Genomic DNA, 22,640 nt, shown 5'->3' with positions numbered 1-22,640 from the left:
GCTCCGCACATTACTTGTGACTGTTTCGTGATGACCTGATGACTCGCTTTGTTTTCAACAACTCAAAGCATATATTTAATAGACACAAAAAAGCTCTCATATTATTTCCTTCGTGATTAAAATCAGCAAGTCGGTTGGGTCGGCGGCGATATTCAACATGAGATACCACTTCATCATTGGCATATGGAAGAACGGCGTTTTGAGGAGCAGAAGTTTCAACATTTTTGCTTCGTTTGTTGGAAGTTACTTATTCCTATACAATACATTGTCGTATATGTACTGTCTGTCTGAAAAAGTAGATAATTATAAATGGTCAACTATTACTATTGGGATTGGCTGTGTTAGATTTACCTATGTAGTAAGCGGGGAATCCCGCGGAACGCGCGATGACGCGTGACGACGGGCCGCCGAAAACTGACTACCTCCAACTGTCAAGACAAGACCAGGCTTTGCAACCTCCAGAGACCTTGAACAAGCCCGTCGGCAGTGCCCCGTAATTGAACATTGTCGACAACTCACGACATCGTGCTCCACGACGCTCATGATGCTCCGTCTCCAGACGCGCTAATCAATGGCTTCACGGGCGTGTTCGGGGATTCTCGAATCGACGAGTCTGGCTTCTCTCAACACAATCAGTGGTTTTCCCCCAGCGTCAAAGAAGCGCAAAATATCCCATGTCGAGACTAATAACCTACTGTCTCCGATAATCTCTATCAAGGTTAGTCTGTTGGGGTGATTGTAAATCGCTTGCTAGCTAATGTAATGCCCTCTAGGGACATGCGTCCTCGCTATCCGATAATGAATTCAACTTGGCACCAATCGAGCTTCTTCCCCGCTCGGCACTGCCATTGACATGGCTCGACTCGTCGACGGCAGTGCAATCAGGCAATATCTTCGCGAGCAATAATGAGCTTTTGCAGGACATCTTCTCGGAAACCGACCTACCGACGGTGTTGGCAGCTCGCCTCGCTTCTAATGGCGCGATATACGTGGTTGAACAGGTCAAGAAGCACATATACGCCTTGACAAGACTACAATCGAGTATAGATGAAGGTGAGGTTCGTGTCGCCGCGAAACGATCCAGGAATTGGAACTCGGGTATCCGTCCTGCAAAGGGGGTGGCAGACTGGCGGGAGGCAGCGAGGGTGCAAGATGTAAACGAGGACGGTGGAAGCTTTTTGAAACATTCCAAGTACGATGTTCGCGTGGCGTTTGGGAATGGTTGTCCGACGAACGACAATGATGGTGGTAGCGGGAGCCAGGTTCCCGTAGAGCTGATGACAGAGGAGAACGATGACCCCTTCGCTTCTGAATTTCAAGCATATGCTCAGACGCCTTCGAGTAGGTGTAGTTTTCAGCAATTGCAGCCCGAGATTGGGCAGAATGAACCGGGAAATCCTACCCCAGAAGTTGCCATGGAGAACTTGAGGACGCAGTACCTCGAGGCTCTTTATATCTCCAAGGTACGTTTTGCTGGCGTGATGATTGTTCTCAAGCTAACTATTGAAGACCTCTGTTGCATATTTCGCCAAAGGACCGTTGACCCGAAGTCGCAATGCATTCCAAAACTTGAATCCGGAGGGCAGTAGATGCTCAGATCTTTTAGCATTCTACAAGGAATCTATTCTTCCCGTGAAGAAAATGGATACAAAGTATCGCGAGGGTCTTCCTACAATCCTTCGCAACATGGTCTTGGTACTGTCGGACGAAGAACGGCCGAAGAAACGCCGGAGCAGAAAGAAGAAATTAGGCAGGAATGGACTCTACCCGGGAGAGTATGAGTTTATACAGAAATGCTGGAGATCTCGGCAAATGGCCGATCGAGGACAATTAGCAGAGTTGACGAAGGAAGAGGAAATAAAACGACACGTTTCTGAATTACGATTGCGAGAAACGCAGCTTCAGATTCTGTTGATCTTGGAGGCTATTTCACTCAAAAACACATTAACTGAGGCAGCCAACGACTCTAACGCACAGGGTGACAATTCTGTTAGGAAACGAGAGATGCCCAAGAAAGGAGAAGATTTGAATGTCCTTCTCGAACTTCTGTTGGATCGACTCTGTATTTGGCATGCAGTGAGTTCAGCCGAGGGCGTAGTACCCGAATCTGTCAAAGAGGCTGCAGAGAACCATCTTTCAGGGAGAAAAATAGAGAGCGATGCTCTTCGAGATTATTGCAACGAAGTCATTATTCCATTCTATGCTTCACGTCTGCCAGAACAATGCAAAGCGATTAAGAAGAAATTGGGCGGCGCGGTGGAGAGAGCATCTCCATCTCACCTAACTCCAGAGTCAAAAGGCTCAAAAACACAGGGCGGTGCCTCCGACAGACGAACGCAACTTCTTAAGCCCCGGCGTACGTTGCAACGAGTCCTGACAGATGAACAAGCAGCTGCCTCTCAAAAAATCCGCCACCCATCCCTAATGCGATCGAACACCACCCCGGCACTGCAAGAATCCAAGGGCGAGTCAATTGAACCATCCCTTCCATCTTTGGGCAACAGCGTCAGAGGTGGCATTCAAGCAGCTCGAAGAGTCGATAAACGCGAGGTCGACCTAAATGCAGTCGCCAAGCAGCACGAGTCCAAAATCAAGAAAATGGGCATGCTGATGGAGCAGAAGAAGGAGCTTGATGCAGCAATCAATGCATTGAGGAAACCCAACCGCCAACTTGTCGCAAGTGAGCTTGCAGACCTAGCTGAGAAGAGAACAACGAGTGCACGAAAACCCAAAAACCCGGTCCGCAATCCTATGGGCCAAGGTGTGCAGGTCATAGCAACGCCAAAAGCATCTAGGAAGAAGGAAGTACACGCAACTCTTCTCCCGCCTCCTCGAGGCTTAACTCGGCGCTCTAGTGGTAGTGGGAAGGAGCTGGGAACCTCTCCAGCGCTCGGGAGCGACGTCTCTTTAGTTCCCCAATCCAGCGTGCGGTCCACTCTATCAAGCTCAGTCGTCCGTCGCGATGTCAACTCAATCCACGAAACCCCCTCTCGTGGCGCCTCCAAACTCTCCGACCCGTTAGATTGCATGGGCGATATAGCCGTCGAAACACCCAACACCGCCCAATGTTCCCGAGCTCTTTTCAAAGTCCCAGCTCTCCCCACAACGCGGTCCCTCGACGACCCCCACGACCAAGAAATATCCACGCCTGTTCCTCGCCGTAAAACGAAAAATGTTGAGGAAGCAGCAGCAGTCGACGAAACACCCCCTCGGTCTTCGTCAGTCAAGTTCTTCGCCATGCCCTCGTCTCCACTCGCCCCTCTAGTAGTCACCCCTGTCAAACGATCGGTAGGCTTGGACGAAAGGAATACGGAGATGGTGAAGGCGACCCCCGAGAAATCGATTTATGAACAGTTGGGCTGGGATGAAGACGATCTGGCCTTGTGATGATGATAATGTAATGAGAACTACGTATATGATATGACATGCATGGGCTGGTGTTGTTCACTTAGAAGATATATATATAATATAATCTGATCTATCTATATGATGCTGTTCGGCACCCAATCAAGAGTAGCAAACCCAGCAAAAAAGGTAGCTATTCATCAGAGAATTAGGGGGCACTGAATTTCCTTATCCGTAAGTCTTTGAAAATAGATGTCAATGAACTATCAGCCACTGCGGTGTTTATCCCCCAACATTTGAACAATGCAATCTCGTGACGACTAATCTACTGCCGAATAAATAATAAATCAGACGCCAAAATGAACATAAGGAACCCAATGTAGTGATTCTATCCCTTCGTCGTCGCCATCATCGTCGTCATCATCGTCGTAACCGTCGTCATCACACAGAACAGCATCTCTGGGTAATCCGTCATTTTTTGGGGCCACATAATTTGCTCTCCGGCATTCCTTCGTGTCCTTAACAAAGGATACATCTACCATTGTAACCGATCTGCTTCCACGTCTGACCTTTGATGACATCCTTAACAACCAACGATCCCGTAACTCCCTAGTAGCGTTATGGAGTCCCCGACGCACAGAGATATCCGTCATGTTTCCATTCCTCATACTTTCATATGTAATTCTCGCCATGTCTACGCATAGTTCATCATTGACCTCCCATAGAGTCCCAATGACGTGTCGGAAACCTGCTAACTGACACGCACTAATTAGATGAATGCTCTCATCGACGAGCCTGTCATTTTTGATCTGACCAGTTCCATAGGCCGAGAGATAGGCGAGAAATGGTGAGCTCTCGTTGAGATTCATCTCCAGAAGAGTGGCCACCGTTAATGGGTCAGTTTTCCAATCTTCGAGAAGCATATGGCTGTGTGAAGGGTTGGTGGCATCCGTGTAGCCGTGGCCGGCAAAATGAAATATCTTGCAGTTTGGCAGATGCTGTATGACATCTTGTTTACGTCGTGGTGGTTTAATAGGGTCAAGACCCGTTAGTTTACAAATATCATGTAGCACTGCTACCTCCCTAGCCGCAAAAGGCAGCCTGCTGTGTTCTGGTGTATTCTGCATGGCAACAAGGATCGCCCGTGCTGGGCCCTGTAGTGGAATGTGACGCGAGCGGCTTCGTATGATCGTCTTTATGGACAGGCTATAGGACGATATAACCCTATCAAGTACCGTTTCGGCAAAACCGCTACTATGAAGGCCAGCTGCATGAAGAGGAAATGTACTCAACGGGCCAGTAGTAATCCACCATACATGTGGCCAGTTATCAGCAGTTGGAGGTTGAACAAACCCAAGGGCGTCTAGGATTGGGCTCGCAGCGACATTCCAAAGCCACTCAAGAGTCGTCAGGCTCCCTTGGATAAGCCTTTGCGCCCTGTTCTTGATTTCCTTAATATTGAGGAGCGGTAAGGCTAAAACCCTTATCTGGTGCTTCTCAATAAGCACTGAATCGCAACGATACTTGCTCACATTTATAACAACAATTGGACCTGATGCCGCAGCTGCTTGCATCTCTTTCTCACTTGGTGCGGTTAAGAAATCCTCAAATCCAGACTGTTTGCGAATTTCAACGATCACCTTATCGAGCTCGTTGCCGGCGTCATACCGTCTACTCCCTTGTGTCTGCCAGGACGACTGGTCTAGAAAAGAGGTGTCGCGGGTGTCAGAGAGTTCCAACTCGTTTCGAAGCTGGGCAAATCGTTCTGCTAAGTCGGGATATCTGTAGCGTAAGCTTAGAGTATCTGTCCGCATCTCCTCTAGGGATGTTGCGAGTATGCCGCGGCCCTGCTCAAGGAAGTCCAGTGCAACAAGCGCGCCCTTCCCTGCTTGTAATGCTAACGCAGCCGCATCAGAGGCTACACCGGCTACTTGTCTCAGCACATGCTGCTTATCGGAATTTTCGAGTGATCGAGGTGTTAATTTCGGAACAAGACTTATGGCGACATTTGCAACCTCGTAAGCTTGTTCCCAGTGTAATGTGGATGCACATGCTGGAAGAACTGCTCTGGCGGCTTGTATCCGAGTGATGACTTCCGCATTGCGCTGGCGTAAAACAGATTGAAGGTGGGCAGTAATCTCCTTGATGGTGTCGGCTGTCGCCCCCGTCCTCGAGCGTCTTTTGGCGAGTGCCTTAACAAGGGTCATCAAGAGTGATGCCCGTTGCGGATGGTCCTCTGGAGTTGCTTCAACTGCTTGCCTAGAAATTCGAATGGATTCTTCAACATCAGCAGTCTCTCTTGTCCTTAAATACTTGACCATTAGTCTGGTTCCTAGGATGCCTAACCGAGGGGCCCAAAGTGTACTGTCTATTGGAGTTGCGTTGACTGCTTGTCTCGCGAGTCGCATGGCCTCCTCTTGATCAGCTATCACCCCTTTTTTTGCATATCTATCAGAGAGCGCATATCCAAGGCCGTCCAAGTATATTGCCCTGTTTGGATGGTCTTCTGGAGTTGCATCGACTGTTTTTCTTGCAATTTGGATGGATTCTTCGAGGTCAGCTATTGTTCTTCTCCTTGAATATCTCCGTCTGAGATAATTTTCAAGGTTGTGCAATCGACCCGCCCAGTCTGGACTGTATCTTGGAGTCGCATCAACTGCTTGTCTCGCGAGTCGAATAGCGGCTTCAAGATCAGCCATCGTTCCTATCCTCAAATACCTATTGTTGAGATAAACCCCAAGGTTGCTTGAATACATTGCCTGTTTTGGATGATAATCAGGAGTCATACCAACTGCTTGCCCCGTTATTCGAATGCATTCTTCAAGGTCATCTATCACACCCATCCTCAAAAATCTGTCATAGAGTGGGACTCCAAGGTCATTTAAATACATAGCGTGGTTTGGATCGCCTTCTGAAACTGTATCGACTACTTGCCTTCCATTTTAATGGATTCTTCAAGGTCAGTTATGTCCCCAGTCCTAAAAACCTGTCGCCAATTCGATTTCCTAGGTCATTCAATCTCCCCGCCCAGTGTCGATCGTCTCTTGGAGTCATATCAAACACTCTCCTAGCGAGTCGTATAGCTTCTTCCAGGTCGGCAATTACTCCTGTTCTTGAATATCTAGCACTTAATCTAATTCTAAGGTAGTGCAGCCTTTCCACCCTGTCTAGATAGTTTTCTGGAGTCATATTGACTGCTTGCTCTGCGGCCCGAATAGCCTCGTTGAGGGCAGCCATCGCTTCTGCTCTTGAATATACCTCGCTGAGTCGAAGGTTACATGAATGTAGGTAAATTGGAAATATAAGTGGGGTAATAGGCTAACTTATGTGGATAAACGGGGTAGATTTGAAGATAAAAAGCGCATGTAAACGGCTTTCCATTTTTTATTTGACTGACTAGGGTAGTCGGACGGTTGATCGGAGAGTACAATAGGAGCAAGGCTGAATTTGACATATAAACACACTACACGTGACCGGGTGCCTCAGGCAAGCATATACATGCTTCATTTAGGATGAGATATCCTCGACAATGAAGCTTGTATATGTTGACTGTTCCTTCGATAAACTACTATAGCGTCGTTATATTGAGAATTTTCCATGTCTAATCTTCGGCTCTTCTATCTGTGTTGCTTTCAATATTACTCTGCATGGTGGATTGAATGACTATATTTCGCGCCGTATCCACCACCTCTATTATTCAATTCTCTTTATAACCCTAATCAGTTGTTACATGATACCACATTATGCTCATCTCATCCGGATCGATGTTTCATATTTGACCTGCCAAGACTTACAAGTCTCGCCGATTTAAATACACACTTATATGCGCCTAAAGTGGCATTTCAGAGTATGACTAAACCGTAATTCGCATTACGTCATGTTAAGATGGTGCTTCGTTAACCCCGCGAGAATAGTTATCTCCGTAATCCAATATCTAATGATTGGCCATAAAATACGAGCTAACACCTAAAAGGAATAACGTCAAACCACTTTCCCATCGCTGCCCTAATTCCATCCGAGGATGACTTCTATCTCGTACGAGAGTTGACGGTCGAGGTAGCATCGGATTTAAAGAAATTTTCCATTTCTTCATCGGCTTTATCTGAACTACCCCGTTCTAGCCCCTTATAACTATATATATGCAGTCTAGTGTTATATATACAAGCTCACCACAGCGACCAAGCCAGTTAGGAATCTGACCATTGAAGGGAATACTTGTATACTAATTATAATTGTCTAGTATACCTCAGTTTTAATTGATATAATGCCTCGAATTCTCATTCTCGGTGCCACCGGCTATGTTGGAAGCCGCGTGGCGAATCTCCTTGTTCGCAATGGAAATCATGTTGTCTATGGCCTTGCACGTTCAACAGAAAAAGGCTCACAGCTAGCACAGAAAGAAATTATTCCTGTCATATGTCCAGACCCCATAAACAACCCATCCAGCTTTCTTTCTGTTGTTCGCTCAGCACCCATTGACGTCGTCGTTGACCTATCAGGCGCAAATCAAGATTCGGCCAAGATTTTGGAGAGCCTTAAGCAAATTGGAAAAGAGAGGTGTGAGCAAGCAACACAGAAAGGAGCAGGAGCCGTCATTCAGAAGCTTGGGTTTGTATATTGCTCTGGAACATGGGTTCATGGATCAAGCAGCCGTCTTGTAAGTGACATTGATCATGTCGGGCATGATGCTGTAACTCTACCTCCTGCGCTAGTCGCATGGCGCGCGGAGTTTGAGAAAGAAATTCTGTCTTCGAGGGATGTGCTTGATGTCTTGATTGTGAGACCTGCGCTCATATATGGCTACGAATCGACCATCTGGACCTCTTTAATCCAGCCACTACTCCATGCCTCACAAAGCGAACATACGGCAGCCGCTAGCATAAAGGTTCCATTAGACCCAGAATCAAAACCGGGTCTGATTCACGTCGACGACGTGGCCAGTGGTTTTGAGAAAGCGATTGACAAATTCGAATTGCTTAGCGGAACAGCTGTGTATCCGGTGTTTGATCTCGCGACAAGCCAGGAAAGCATGGAGGAAATTATCAAGGGCTTTGCCGTAGCGTGGCAATTCAAGGGTTCGGTGGAATTGGTTGGTTATGGAGACAATCCATTTTTTGAGGCGATGAGTACGACCATGCGTAACTCGTCGCAGCGTGCGCGGCAGTTATTGGATTGGACGCCGACGCGTCTGAACGGGATGATAATGGATATTGATATGTATGCTGCGGCGTTCGCAGCCAGTGTTGAGAAAGCTACTTAAGATTGGTATAGATTATTGCAGAACAATGAACCTTCTTTCTTTCTTGTCGATATCTAGAGCCTGAGTCATTAGAATATATGCGTGTAAACGCTTTATATATTATATGAGAACTCTACCCCTACTAATTCTACCATAGCAATCCACGTAGTAGCCAATCTCATATCAATATTTCAATAGTAACTTAGGGTTACATTCTTATTCCCAATGGCCGTTGGTCCACAGTTTTAACTCGGAGTCTTGTACAGACTAGGATATGTTAATATAAATAGTCTCTTGTCTAACAGCTTTCTACTAATGGCTAGTAGTATCATTAAAAATCATGAATATCTAATAACTACTAGTCCCTCCGATACCACTGTGGCGCAGCGCAGCGCAGCGCAAAGTAATACTTCTATATTACCTACGTAATAAAATCTTATTCTCACCTCAATCTCATCTTATTTTAGGTATATAATAATTTATTATTATAGGTAAGAAATTTACAAAAACTAACACTTATTAATCAGACTCCGTTTATCAGGTCCTATTAAAATTCGAGCCATATCAGGTGCAAAAGTTGACTAATGCGGGGGTTAGGCAACCCCCAAACACCTTCAGTGTTGGTTTCTTGACACTTTTGCTTCACATTTAGCTGCACTCTTACGCTGTCCCCACTAATTCTATAAACTGTGTCTCTCTTCCTTATATACAATTGAAGTGAGGGTTTTTCACTTTGGAATTATTGTTCTGAGATATCCGAAGTGAGAAGGGAGTGGAAGATTTCCAACTATTCGAGATGACTATCGAAAACGAGAGTAAGATGGAGCTACCTCGTATTGAGCATGACATCAGGCATATCACCAACTCCATGTCTGACGAAGACTTCGAGAAAATATGGCAGATGTGGCAAACGATATTCCCAAAATGGCCGATTGAACGACAGCGAATGGAAATCCTTCTACGTCAAGTTCCCGTTCCCGGTCAACATTACATCCACGAAAAAGGATTCTGTCTATCTTTTCTTGCCGATGGAGCGCAAGGCAAAATAGCTGCCGTTGGTGTGTTGCGAGAATACCGAGGCAAAGGACTTGGTACTGCCTTCATAAAAAAGGCACAAGATGGATTGAGAATCGCGGCTCGTGCTAATGGAGAAGGAGAATTAAAATCTTTGGAAATTGGATCTCAGACCCCTAGATTCTGGCCGCAGGTACCGATGGACTTCCCATCAGAAGTGAAGGATTTCTTTCTCCGTCGAGGTACATCACAATATCCACCCAGACCATCTGATCCGACGTGCTGATAGTATTCAGGGTTCCACAAGTCCACAAAACCAATAATTCGGGATTTTTACAAAGATATCCGCGGCGATGTTGCACCACCCAAAGTCTTAGAGAGAGTCTCCAAGATGAACTTCAGGTTCTCTCCCTGGTCGCCAGAATTATACGAAGAATGCATAACCAAGCAACGAGCTACTTTTGTTCGTCTCTCTTTTCATTATTGCCCAATCATGAAGACTAACTTGCATACAGAGCTGGTTCAAAGGGTACGAAGTCTTGGCAGCCTACAATCAACACCATGAAGTAATGGTAGCCTTCGATCCTGACACCAACACGCAAATCGGATGGACACTGATGTGTTCCCACTCTGCAATTCTCACCAATATATATGCATTTATGCCATTGATGCCATCGAAAGAGAAAACGGGTCTAATTGCTGCCGTTGGTGTGGACGAGAGCGCAAGAGGAAAAGGGGTTGGGTTGGCACTGATGGTAAAGGCGATAGAGAACATGCGGGAGAGGGGTATTGAGGGCGTGTTCATTGATTCAGTTGTAATTCAGGGCTTCTATGAACGGCTGGGATTCAAACCTTGTTGGGAGTATGAAAGCTTTGTTTGGCCGTCGTAAAGCTAAACCAAGCTCGTTTTGACAAAATATCTCTCCACATGGTACATACTACCTCATAGGTCACTTACAATGTTATTCAAATCAAGTAGGCATCGTATGCTACTGCTCGATTACTTGGAACAAGTCAGTTGGATGATTGTTAACGGTTGAGACGATGATGATAACTTGTCTGCAATAAATACTCAGACTAGAATCTTTCGGACGGGTAAGTAAGCATATATGAAAATAAACTAGCAATTAACGAGCATTAGCTATTAAGATTGTTAACTATTTAATAAAGAAGCATCAAGCCCAAAGTCGTATCAACAAATTGAAACTTCTACCAATCTCGTCCAACATTGAACCATTCAGTATAGCAGCTCTCCACCTCAGGCTCAGTGGGACAAAAGGTTAAGCACGCACCGTGCTCCATCGTTATTCCCTGACGGAGGGCCCTGAGAGACCATGAACGGAGTTCCCCCCGAAATAGGGAATTGCCAGATCTGGCCATTACCATTCTCCGACGCGTACAGCGTTCCATTGTTCATTCCATATGCAGCACCAACGCCAACAACTCCGAGCTTGCCATAATTGGCCACTGTCTCCCATTTGTGTGTGGACATACTAAACCGCAGCAAGGCGGTCTCACTCTTTGACGCAATGGAACCGACAGCATACAGGTACTCGCCCGCGTTGGGGATATACACCCAGTCGGCCACGTCGTATCCTGGGGAAGTAGCGGTCCCATGGGCCAATGTTTTGCCGTAAGTCGGAGAGCCAGGTGCAAGATCGATCTTAGCCCACGAGCTGGCCGCTCCGACGCCAACCCAATAATGGCCGTTGGTGTCGATGTCACCGACATAGCTTCCTGCGGGGGGCGCATCTGTATCCACGGTCACGGTCGTGCCGTCAGCGCTGATCCGAAGGATTGTCTTTGTACTGGATTGGTATGCGTATAGATAATTATCGAGAGTGTTGTATCCCATGGCATTGATGGATGTATTCTGACCTAGCCCGCTGGCAATCTCGGTTGTGGTACCTGTGCTCAGATCCACTCGGTAGAGGGATGCGTATTGTACCAGATACCCGTAGGGGTCACAGCTGAGAGTTGGCGTTGGGGTTGACGTTGACGTTGACGTTGACGTTGTTGTGGCAGGGCAGGGGGTGGCAGACTCTGTGAGTGTGGTAGTAACTGTAGTAGTCACCGTCGTGGGAGTGCTGGTAGCAGGTGGGGTCCATTGGCAAGTCCCTGAAGTCGAGGAGGATTTGCAAGGATCCCACCAGGTAGTTGGGAACGAGGTCGATGTCGAGCAGGGGTAGGTGGTTGTCTTTGTTGTCACCGAAGTCACGCACAATTCGGTTGCTTGCTGGGCGATCACCGTCGTTGCAGAGATGCCAGCTGGAACTGTGTATGTGCCCGCCGAAGGGATCGCAGTGGTCGATGTAGCAAAGAAAGGGACAACTTCGGTCACCTGAGGGGGATCAAACAGGTCAATGAAGAGTCCGACTTCAATGCCGAATGGAAGGCAGATGTCCAAGTCGATATCGAGTGGAGCTGCTGCGACGTTGGAACCAAAATAGAGTACGGTTCCAAGAGCACACAGGAGAGTGCGTGGAGATTTGGTCATGGCGATAATAAGACTGAGTAATAGGATAAGGACAGAAAAGGAACGCTTTCAAATTTCTTTTCAAATCAGGTTCTGGGCACTTGAGGATATGCTTTAAAAAATCAGGCAAGAAACCAGCCGGTATATATAATTTTTTTTCTCTCACATTCGTCGTTAAAAGTTTCCGCCATTTGAACGCGATCTCTTCATCAGTCAACCGCAAACGACAAGCTGAAAATATGGCAAGAAAGAATTCTAGTCACGCCTGTTCTCGGTAGAAAATACTTGATTTAGCAATACCGAAGTTGTCTTATTGCCATCAAGATGCATTAGCCACTTTCCAACCCTCATTCGACTGTCATCGTCATGTGAGGGACCACTTGGTGTTAAACACCTGTCAGTCAGATTCAATAGTTTGCACGCGGGATCTGTTCAGACAGCCGAAGACGTACATTAGTTAACAGCCTGAAGCATTGGATTAGCCTCGGTCTCTCACCAAAACTGCATAATTTTTTCTGTCTTGATCGAAATGGTATAAATCCCTGTTGATCACAATTAATATTTAGACTCGGATTCTTATGGTAGCGTAGGCGGGAAGGAATTGAATTGAATCTATTGTGATTGTGGCTTGCTGAAATGAAAACGGATAAACCGGTTCATGTACGTTCGCCAAGGAAAGTTATCTGTAGAAACAGTTTTTAGTCTGTTGGCCAGGTCAGCCTTGCTAACGAAGCTCCAGATGTCTCTTGCTTGCTCGGAAATTTTAGCCGGTTGAAGATCCCGACAATCAAACTATTTAGTTATTAGGCACTGATCGACAAGCCTCTAAATCTTAAAAGACTAAAACAATACAAATTGTCAAATTCTAAAATATGAGGGACCTGTTCGGGGTACACTAACACAAACTATTATTCCTTTAGGCTGTAGCTCCCTGTCAAACCTTTCCCACTAGGCTAAAAAGGCTTCGGCCTTAATAGCTTTAGTATAAGCATGGCCCTAGAGCTCATGATATACGTCGGTAAGGAGCACTGGAAAGCTTTCGGCGAGCATCCGTTGTTTGCTAGTTTTGAGGGTGCAACGTCTAATCACTGGCCAGAAGATTTTTCGCCTAAAATCATCGACCTAAAGGACAAGCCAATAGGTCCTTGGATGCAGTCCTATCTATTCACCGCTGACGGAAATATTTTGGTGGTAGATACATCAGGACATGTCTCCGGGCATATATCCCTCATTATCTACGGGGAGGGGGGGCGGTACAGAAAACAAGCCGGCGACATATCTTTTACCTGGAGATGCAACCTACAGAATTTATTTACTAGACAAAGAGCAGCCAGACGGCCATTAATAATTAAAAGAGCTTTCAAGTTCATTGTTTAAGATTTTGAATGCGTATGTAATGGTCGGCAATCGGCACTCAAGCATTTCAATTCTAATACACTCAAACTGATAGATTGGTGCATCGTGTAAATCTGCAATTTAGAATTTAACACACTCTTGTAGATATGCAAAGAATCGATATCTTGTAACTTAGAAGATAGAAATTATGATGCGCGTCCATGTTGAGTTATGCTGCTGGCAGCCTGATTTTCATTATTATCTGTATATTTTTGATTGAGAGATCCCATATATAAGTGCGAAGGAGCCTTCAACTTATTTTGGAAGGAATACTAATTACAGAAAGACTCGTCCAAATTGAAAGGAAGAAATTTTTGATGTAGCAATTGTCCTTTATATCAAACTACCAAGCCCGGTTCAGCTTACCCTCAAGGCGGGATCCGGCGACAATACGCAAATGATGCAAGATTCCTTCATAAGCCAATGGATTTTACTGGCCTTGGCGCCGGGTGGAAGCGTCCCCTTCAGAAGCCTGATGCTTGGACTCGAATTTCTCATGCAAACTATGGAGCCAAGATACCCGACTCTGGGTAAACACCTCGACTTGAGGTCTCAACTTGCTCTCATGCAAATGGAAATCGTCTACGGTGCCGATGCGTAGGACACTTATCCCTGGGTGCCCCGAGCTAACACGGTACATCAACGAACCGCATGTTGCACAGAAATTATTCGTCACTGTATGTCCTGAGGCGATGGTGTGTGACCGTTGGAATGTCCTTAGATTCTCACGCCCACGAATATGTTTCAGATGGCTATTGGCTATTGTAAAACAGGACGAGAACATCGATGCGGTTATTTTGTGGCAGTCCTTACAATGGCAGAGAAAGGTGTTGACTAAACCAGGGCCTTGGGTTGGCTATAAGTTTATAGTGAGTCAAAATTAGGATATCAGTGCTTAATCGACCCCTGGGTATCGGACTTACGAATGCTAGCTGAACAGCACCACAGAAGCATGTCGCCGTCGCTGTCACCTCATCTTCATTTTCCGCTGGCCCTGCCGAAGGAATATGCGGTTCTGGTGGTTGGGCTGTAGTCGACATAGTTATGCTTTTTCGTGTATAGCGACATAGAATGGTTTCTGTTCACTCTTCAAGAAGAGAAGAAGCAAAACTTTCAATTTCTTATGACGGAAAGCTGAAATTATATATTTGTCAAATTTTCTGGGGATATTTATGTCTATACAAGCTAGCTTCAGACGCAGTAGCATATGCACTGATGACATTGTGTCCGTTCGTAGAAAAGTTGGTAAACCCCACCTCGGAGTTCAAGCAAATCGTCTGGACAAGACCCATGGGTTGAGTCAGAATCAAAATAGCAAGCCTATCACGCCTTCCTTGCATCGTAGGTAATAAATGTCAACTCCGTTGTCCAGTGTCGATACAGGAGCTATTCCTATTGGCTGAACGCCATGGAGTTACTCCCATTGGAAGCATGCAGGCACTTTCCTACTAATATTTAAGCCTGAATAACTCTGTGGGTACACCGAGAATGGAACTGTCATACGTTCGTTCTGTTCGGCGTGCAAACTAATAGTTCGACTTGTGATTGGTTGGCCGATATTAATGTTCTCGGAGATTGCGAGTGGTATCACTCGTCATTGAAGCTGGGATCCGTGAATATTCTCCCGCTAGATGCACAAACTCAATGAGGAAGAGGGAAAATTACGGAAGACAGCAGTGAGTCCTGGTCATGTAAAGATTGCTTTACTACGGTCCTCGGTTGGTTGAGAAACATTGAATGGGTTAAACTGAAGTCAACCTGTCCGTGCGTGCGGGCTTCAAGGAATTGTTTGAATTTCTTTCACTTTGATATAGCGTTCGGCGACAACTTGAGTGGTCTAAGATTTCCGATTCAATGGAATGAAAATTAAACAGTACACACTTTTACCGACCATTAATATGTATATTTCAGAGTCCTCGACACACCATTTCTGCAACAGCGTCCTTTTCGGGAAAAAGACATCGGGAATTTATGGGGCTGTCATTTGGTGTCGTGGGATGGACGGGGGAAGTTAAAATGTGCAAATCAAGGTAAATGTCCCAGAGAGTTGAGTTCATGTGTACCTCGTTCGTACGCAAAACTAACGCAAACGTTACTAGCTTTCAATGATGAAAGATAACCAATTCCAGAAGTAAGTCTACGTCACTTAACCGGAAATTTGGGAATACAAGCATCACAAAGAACCGGATAATCTTCCAGCTCACTCGCATAGATGCAACGACCCCTTTCATGATTTCATCGGCGCGCTCACTGTCTTTTACCATCTGGTATTGCAAAAATTTAGTACACCAGCGCCACGTCCTGTGTATGGTGTAATATAAAATAGAGAAGTTGCTGTTTGGTTTCTTCCTTAATAGATTTCACGAATATTTTGTAGAGATCTGGATCTGATTATTATTTTTGAATTTGTGCCTTTGCGAAGTCTCCATTTTCATCAATTTCGACTTGCTTCAGCAAGTCGTTCCTCATACTGTGAACCTCGAGTCTTGGGAGAACGATCCATGTGGGTGATCGGATGAAGTGAGCTAAACGCTTTACATCTGCAATCACCAATAGGTTATAATCAAATCACCGAGAGAGTCGACTAACAGAAGCCATACCTGGTTGTATTGCCGACATAATATAAACTCCGGAATATTCATTACCAATGACAGCTACTGTCTTTTGTAAGTACTCCAGTTCTTTCGGTCAATCCGCGCTGTGAACTAAAGTTCCGTTGAAGCTGTGAAGGTTAGGGATGTCGGGCCATTTCTAGTTGGTAACAATGCATCTCATTAGGGAAACCGCACATCAGATTCGGAAAATGTGGCAAATAAAGATACGAGGGAAATTTTACTTCGAAATTTCTGTCGTGTGGAGTAAAAAGTGACACCAATCATCAATAATCAAACCGCTCCTCAAGTTCTTCACTTGCAACCGCCACGCTTCATCAGACTTAGCCCACCCCACTTTTATAACCATATGGTCCAATTTAATACTACTCGCTAAATCATTCTTCTCGCAAATATACAAAGATACTCCTCAATTCCATCCGCTGGAGAGAAGAAGCTTCTCCATGATGGGTTTGGTGCCCATGCAAAGTGATAATTATGTGATGGAATATCGCATTTGGATCTTCCCGGATCAATCCCCTAAATTAATGCTGCTATTTTCGGCTGTCGGCTCCGGAGAGTGTCGAATTATACCTTTAGCTGAGTGACATCTAACCAAAATGATGCTTGTCAAAAATTTCCTTATTCGGACTAGCGAATCTCTATCTGTCTCGGTAAAGTTTTAGGGTTGTCAACTACTGAATGTCAGCTGTCGACTGCCGAAGTCAGAAACAACAAATCGACTTTGACAAACTTCTCGAGGGGGATAGTATGAGGCCTTACAAGAATTTTGAATGTAGTTGATATGATCAGCTCCTTGGAAGCTGGCGAGGAAATGGGTCAACTATTTGCGAGACCCCAGATTGTTAACAGCCCTGGACGGCGATCCTCTGTGATACGCATCGGGATTTTTCTACGTCTCAAGGGGTATAAAGAGAATAATCAAATGATGGCTGCCTGGGCCGTGGTAGCGGAATGATCCCCCAGCCAAACTGGACGGCAGTTGTCCAGATCTCCCTCGAGAGGTACGTCGCCCTGTGGGACGAGATGGGTGAGGAACAGATAAATTCTCATGTGATTGAAGGTTTGAAAGCAGCCTAAGGTCAAGGTTTAATAGTGGAGGAGCTTAAAAGCCTGTTAGTGCCTATTGAAGGGGGAATGAGGATTATGGATTGGTCTAGCTAAAAGTCAATCCCGTAGATAGGGCCTGCCCTTCTCGATGGCCTAGATACAACAAATTTCTCGGTGTGGATATAGACATAATAGTCCTATGTAGTGGGAAGGACATGATAGCAAGCATACGTATGTTTACTTGTACTTACCATGGTATTATAGAATCATATTTCAAGACTTCTCCTGTAGCCCACAGGAACTGCCACTTTCTTTTTATTGTGATGAATTTGCCTTCTTCGCACAGAATTCAACTTTTCAGCAGATACATCAAACTTCAAAAAGTGATGTTTCAATACTCTAAACGGTGTAAAAATGCATCCACGTATCTAATCGAAGAATTTTGCTCAGCCACCGGGTTTTCAAAGCCCCCTCTTTCCAAACGAAACCATAATGGCGCGTTCCGCGGTTTTTACAGCCCGTTTATATTCCTTAGAGATCACTCCCACATATTTATAAAATACATCCCAGAAAAGGCCTTCTAGACATAGTCGAATTTCATAATAATGCCAATCAGTCGAGTTCATAACATCAAGCATGTTCTGAACCCCCCACAGAGACATTCCAAATGGCAGAATTTTAGCTTCAGCCTAATCAACGGCTCTAGTAATACCACCTGTTCAGGATCGATAATAATGTCCATCTCACATAAGTCGCCGCGTCTTAGAACTAACGGATGAGTATGTGTAAAAAGTATTGGAAGTTCTTCGCGTAGCTTGGAAATGATGCCGGAGAAACACGAGGGGAGATGTTGTAAAAATATGATAAATTTGGCTTGAAGATCTGCTAAAGAGAAATCAGAGTGATAAGGCTCATCAAGTCGGTTCATCTATGAATTGAGAAAAAATATAGAGAAGTTAATTATAGCTATACAGATGCTAGCATTAAAAATAGCTTGCAAAACCTGATACTCTTTGTTCTTGCCACACAGTAGAATGAAGTGCTGTCGAAGGCGCTTCAATGTAAGTTATTCCAGGAACCTTGTCCATAGCATAGACAGTGAGCGACGGCGATGGTCCCATAACACCTCTATTGACACAGGCAGGTACAACATTGCCATATATTTTCCGAGAAAGATCTAATGTTTCTGTATCTAAAAGAGACTCAGAAACACGAAACTGCACGAGGAGCTCTCCAGCCGAACCGGCTCCACGGCTTCGCCAGTAAGCCCAGTAGCCACCTGGTCACATTCCTGCCACGAGATGGTGCAGTCAGAAAAGAACTGATTGATTGTATGACCAAGCGAGTAATAAATCATCCCGACTGGAATTATGATCTGCGAGGGAGAAGCGTATAAAAACCGTGAGAGGCAAAATAGAGGAGTTGGTTTGGTTATAGCGATGAAACACTTACTTAGCCAGTTAAAAAGCCCCCAAGTCAATCATCAATTTTAAAGATTCTCTTTTAGTGAAACATGTTGGCCCACCTAGCTTCGGAAGTGTACTGCACATGTGTCGAGAATGTTCGAGTAGAACGTATATGCAAACTTGTGTGTGACGGTTTGACCACGAGCTGCTTCGGGCAGTGATCAGGTACTGACTGCATGAAATCTTCAATTTCTGCCTATATCGTAATTTATTCCTCCAAGCTTAGTTTCTTCGAGTATATAGACACCAATATGATATGGGTTAACTAGTGCTCTTCTAATTTTCATTTGCTGCAAAGCTATTCCAAGCTGGTTCGTGGGCCAGATAATCAAGGTTCAATGTTACGACAACAGAAATTTAATAAATAGAATCAATTAATACCTTGTACTATAAGGAAATAAGTCACTGCCTGACTTCTCGTCATCAGTCTTGACTACGCGTGTAACTTGTATCATCCCATTCACAGTAGCAAGCATTTGAAGCTGCTTCAGGGGATTATTATCAAATGTTAACTCACCCGAATTACCTCCATCCGCTTATCTTCTAACTTGAGAGGACAAAATTGAGAAGATAAAACCATAGCGCCAGGAAAACGAAACATATTTCGTGGCTTCACTTGACTGATGCAATACTCGCGCCCCTTCAACACACCTCTGCAAACGTCCTGAGCCATTAGACATATCCGACAGATTCCGTTTACATACATACCTGAGTCTTTGCCACTTCGATCCGCCCAATCAAAGACGCGTCACAGCCCTGATCAGCTATCCCTATCTCAGTTCCTCATGCACGACACCACATGACTCACAAAAACGAGATTAAAAAAGGCAAGGAAAGCGTAACGGTGGTATCAACAAATTCTCATTCCAGTATACGAGAAAGCACAAACAAAACGGCATGAAACAAAAACCCGATTCATGCATTGGTGAGGAGTCAGAGGAGTCGAATTAACTAATAATAGATGTCAAAACCAAGAAACTTGCATGCTGTCTCCAGTGCGTCCGCGAATCATGTTCTGTAAATTATTATCTGCGCAGTGGTCATCTGAGCATTGGATATGGTCAGGTAAGGTCAGTTGGAAAGCCAGTCCTGTTCTGTCCTAGACTGCAGCAAGGTAGGAGAGACGGAGTAGGACAGGTTGATGCAAAGAGCCGAGCGACGTGGAAATCTTTTGTTGCGTTTGTTATTGGTTGTTTTGCCCGGAAATAATACTATATACACTGTGAGAGAGATAATATCGAATAGATCATGATGTTTAGTGTTATCAAGGGACGAATATAGGGTTGGATGACCGGATTTAGTGGTTTCTTTGTTCTGTGAAGCAAACCAGTAGAGCGCCAAATCTCGCATTTGGCACAGTTCATTGAATACAATGATAGGCCTTGCCCTTCATAAAGAATAATAACTCCCACAGCTAGATCAACGTAAGTGCATAACCTGCCAGGGACTAAATCGTGTCACATCTTTGGCTCAACGTCGGTGCATTAATCTTTGGCTCCTTCAATCAGATATGCGATGAGACTGTTTTGTTCGAAATCTGCCCGGCAGGCTATCTCCGAGACCTATCAGTCCTAGACTAACAGGAGAATCATGATAGGCGTGGTGATACGTCAGATGCGAAAAGAAAGGACCTAATAATGAGACATACCAGCCGTTTCCCTCCCGTGACCGGATTTACTCTTGCGGCGGGATTTAAATTTCTGTTTGAATAGGCAGTATTAGGTTGGGGTCTAGACCGCCACAATAATACTATTATTGAATGAAATTATGGAAACTTCGTTTACATTGTCAGGGATTCTATTCTATATCGTAATCAGAGTGGGCCTGTCTCAATGCTATGTTGGACGGCAATACAAGCCATGATCGCATCGACTTGATAATTCCATCGAGAAAAACAGTGAAATGTGGGGGCGGGTTGTCATGATTAGCCTGTCTGTGGATCCACCACTGGCTAATCCAGTAAGGCCTGCTGCAAGTTCGACTTCAAGTCTATCACGAGGATGGATGCTCAGATGGTTTTCTATACGCTTATTGGCCGGGTGGCTTTATTGTAAAACTAGCCCAGTCTTGTCCTCCATTATCGGGAATCTCTGCGAGGGCTTAGCGGATCGTCTGTAGGACAGAGACACACGAAATGACGGATGCTACGTAGTGTATACATAGCCTCTAGTTACTCAGAAGAAACAAGATACTTGTATCCTTGTTCTTCGTCTTACTATTATTAGCAGGTGCAAACAAATTGGGGGGGGGTTTAGGTTCAAGAAAGTTCGGCAGTGGGTAGGTGCATTAGAGCATCATCACGACTGGGTTATTGACGCTGATAATAATAGAAAAGAGATGGATGTGCTTCATCTTGCAGCCGAATTCAATCTCAGGCAGCCGGATGTCATACTATATGCACGGGCCGTTTCTCGTGGCAGGTTCGTGGCAGGTTGATGACAAGAGTGTAACCGGACTGGGCAGATGACTTGTGCTCGACTAGGTCAGCACTCTTTCCAGACTCTTTCAATAGCTTTTCCCAGCCCTTTTCCCATCCCCTTTTCGCAGCAACATTTCCCGTGTTCGGAAATAATTATGAATTTAGCCGTTGATCAGGGTCTCTGTCATCCCGAAATGTCAATAAACTCGCCGCATCCAGAGTGTCGACGTGTCGAGGAGGTTAATTTGTTGACCGGTATCTCCCCGAGTCGTCCCTTGGTTTGCTATTCAACGGTGCCGAGACCCCATTAGCTAGGCTGTCAAGTTGAATGTCGATTGGGAGGAAAATCTGGGGATGCAGAAAGACGACGAATTTTCGGGTCCAGCACTGCTACTTCCTTAGAGGGCAATAATCTTCCTTGCTGATTGTTAAACAACGGCAAGAGCATTGATTGATGAATGATTGTCGCTGCTTGTTTCATCAATGATGGCGGTCTTTAATCGGCAAATCACAGAAAATTTTCCTGTAAAATCGCATTTCGAGTATCAGCTAATTACCAGATAGCAGACAGAGCCGCTAAATAGTAAATACATCGTCTTTGTTCCACTTAGTTAGCAGGCGGCTAGTGTCACCACGCGCGGCGCATTAAATAAGACTAATTAGTCGGAAGAATTAGCAGGCAGGGTGATAGACGGCTAGTGACGAAGTAAGTTACGTACTGTAAGTGGATGGCGATAGTTGAGCTGATAACGTCAACAAGAATGTGAGCCTCAGTGGTGGAAGCGGGAATGTCAACAGAAGCAGGAATGATGAGTGGATGGCGAGAGGCGGCTGGAGGGGTAAATTGGTAAATTGGAGGCTGCTCATTCGTCGTCCTACGCTAGTTGCCTAGCGGAGATCTCGTGACACGGCCCCGTCCCGAAAGGGCTAACCCCGCTTGATTGCGAGTCGCGGTTTATACGAGTATTCTTGCTATTTTATGCGTAATGCAGAAATAAAGGAGAAAAGTCTCAAGAGAAGGCTGTCCAGTATCTGCCAATTAGTCAAGCCAGCCCGCCTGGTGTACGTACGCAATTGTATTGTTGGATACGGCACGATGTACTCTGTATGCTAGTATGAATAACCTATTAGCAGTCTATTATTTAGTACCATTTAGTAATCTAGTCTAAGACGATCAGCACGGGCCAAGCACAGGCCAGCGTCTGCTGATCAGCGAATCGCGGGTGCTCGCCGTGATTGATGATTGCGACGTCAACGCGACTGGACAATCACATCCAGTGTCCACGGTGCTAGATCCTTATCCCTCTTGCGACAGCGGGAACCATTAATATTTGCTGAAGAATTCTCAAAACAACATGGTTATACGGCCACATGCATACCCAGGATGGCTCTGGTGGCCCACCGTAAATATTACCGTCGGCGGCTAACCGTGGATTCAGAGCGTGATGAGTTGAACGAGATTCTGGTTCACTGCAACCATCATTTCCCAGACAGAACACCCAGATTCTTCCAGGAATTATGCCCAGCGGCTGCCAATGAGCATTGATGCAGCATGTCGCTGAATTCTCCGTCACGTTCCGAGGGCCATCCGCTTCCTAGCGTCTCATCAGCCGTACGTAGATCG

General features: G+C 45.4%; 7 protein-coding genes across 7 annotated transcripts; 3 read left to right on the top strand and 4 right to left on the bottom strand.

The window, feature by feature from the left end:
- Window positions 1-571: 571 nt before the first annotated feature.
- On the top strand, window positions 572-3,387 carry BGW36DRAFT_359108 (DNA replication regulator SLD3-domain-containing protein; the record flags this gene model as incomplete). Its single annotated transcript, XM_046214038.1, has 3 exons — window positions 572-718; window positions 774-1,463; window positions 1,510-3,387. The coding sequence occupies 3 exons, from the start codon at window positions 572-574 to the stop codon at window positions 3,385-3,387; spliced, it is 2,715 nt and encodes a 904-aa protein (XP_046072009.1).
- A 190-nt stretch (window positions 3,388-3,577) lies between these two features.
- On the bottom strand, window positions 3,578-6,368 carry BGW36DRAFT_461318 (CHAT domain-containing protein). The gene has a single exon (XM_046222128.1). The coding sequence runs from the start codon at window positions 6,234-6,236 to the stop codon at window positions 3,693-3,695; it is 2,544 nt and encodes an 847-aa protein (XP_046072008.1). The 5' UTR covers window positions 6,237-6,368; the 3' UTR covers window positions 3,578-3,692.
- Window positions 6,369-7,318: 950 nt separating this feature from the next.
- Window positions 7,319-8,655, top strand: BGW36DRAFT_378410 (uncharacterized protein). Its single transcript, XM_046216104.1, has 2 exons — window positions 7,319-7,531; window positions 7,586-8,655. The coding sequence occupies exon 2, from the start codon at window positions 7,610-7,612 to the stop codon at window positions 8,603-8,605; it is 996 nt and encodes a 331-aa protein (XP_046072007.1). The 5' UTR covers window positions 7,319-7,531; window positions 7,586-7,609; the 3' UTR covers window positions 8,606-8,655.
- Window positions 8,656-9,380: 725 nt separating this feature from the next.
- BGW36DRAFT_427271 (acyl-CoA N-acyltransferase) lies at window positions 9,381-10,488 on the top strand (the record flags this gene model as incomplete). The annotated part of the gene is made up of 3 exons (XM_046220393.1): window positions 9,381-9,840; window positions 9,895-10,061; window positions 10,114-10,488. The coding sequence occupies 3 exons, from the start codon at window positions 9,381-9,383 to the stop codon at window positions 10,486-10,488; spliced, it is 1,002 nt and encodes a 333-aa protein (XP_046072006.1).
- Window positions 10,489-10,683: 195 nt separating this feature from the next.
- BGW36DRAFT_165246 (uncharacterized protein) lies at window positions 10,684-12,568 on the bottom strand. Its single transcript, XM_046209603.1, has 3 exons — window positions 12,527-12,568; window positions 12,241-12,453; window positions 10,684-12,186 (listed from the first exon to the last, which is right to left on the bottom strand). Exon 3 carries the CDS (start codon window positions 12,093-12,095, stop codon window positions 10,863-10,865), a length of 1,233 nt encoding a protein of 410 aa, XP_046072005.1. The 5' UTR covers window positions 12,096-12,186; window positions 12,241-12,453; window positions 12,527-12,568; the 3' UTR covers window positions 10,684-10,862.
- Window positions 12,569-13,968: 1,400 nt separating this feature from the next.
- BGW36DRAFT_261787 (Mss4-like protein) lies at window positions 13,969-14,509 on the bottom strand (the record flags this gene model as incomplete). The annotated part of the gene is made up of 2 exons (XM_046210078.1): window positions 13,969-14,325; window positions 14,408-14,509. Coding segments are annotated over 2 exons (459 nt in total), but the record flags the coding sequence as incomplete, so codon positions are not given.
- A 3,013-nt stretch (window positions 14,510-17,522) lies between these two features.
- BGW36DRAFT_397058 (uncharacterized protein) lies at window positions 17,523-18,219 on the bottom strand (the record flags this gene model as incomplete). The annotated part of the gene is made up of 4 exons (XM_046218247.1): window positions 17,523-17,576; window positions 17,620-17,820; window positions 17,847-18,013; window positions 18,135-18,219. 4 exons carry the CDS (start codon window positions 18,217-18,219, stop codon window positions 17,523-17,525), a joined length of 507 nt encoding a protein of 168 aa, XP_046072003.1.
- Window positions 18,220-22,640: the final 4,421 nt, after the last annotated feature.

Source organism: Talaromyces proteolyticus, assembly GCF_021365285.1.
Source record: "Talaromyces proteolyticus strain PMI_201 chromosome Unknown BGW36scaffold_6, whole genome shotgun sequence".
NCBI classification, from domain to species: domain Eukaryota; kingdom Fungi; phylum Ascomycota; class Eurotiomycetes; order Eurotiales; family Trichocomaceae; genus Talaromyces; species Talaromyces proteolyticus.
Note: the sequence above shows the minus strand (reverse complement) of the source record. Positions and strands in the feature narration are given on the sequence as shown.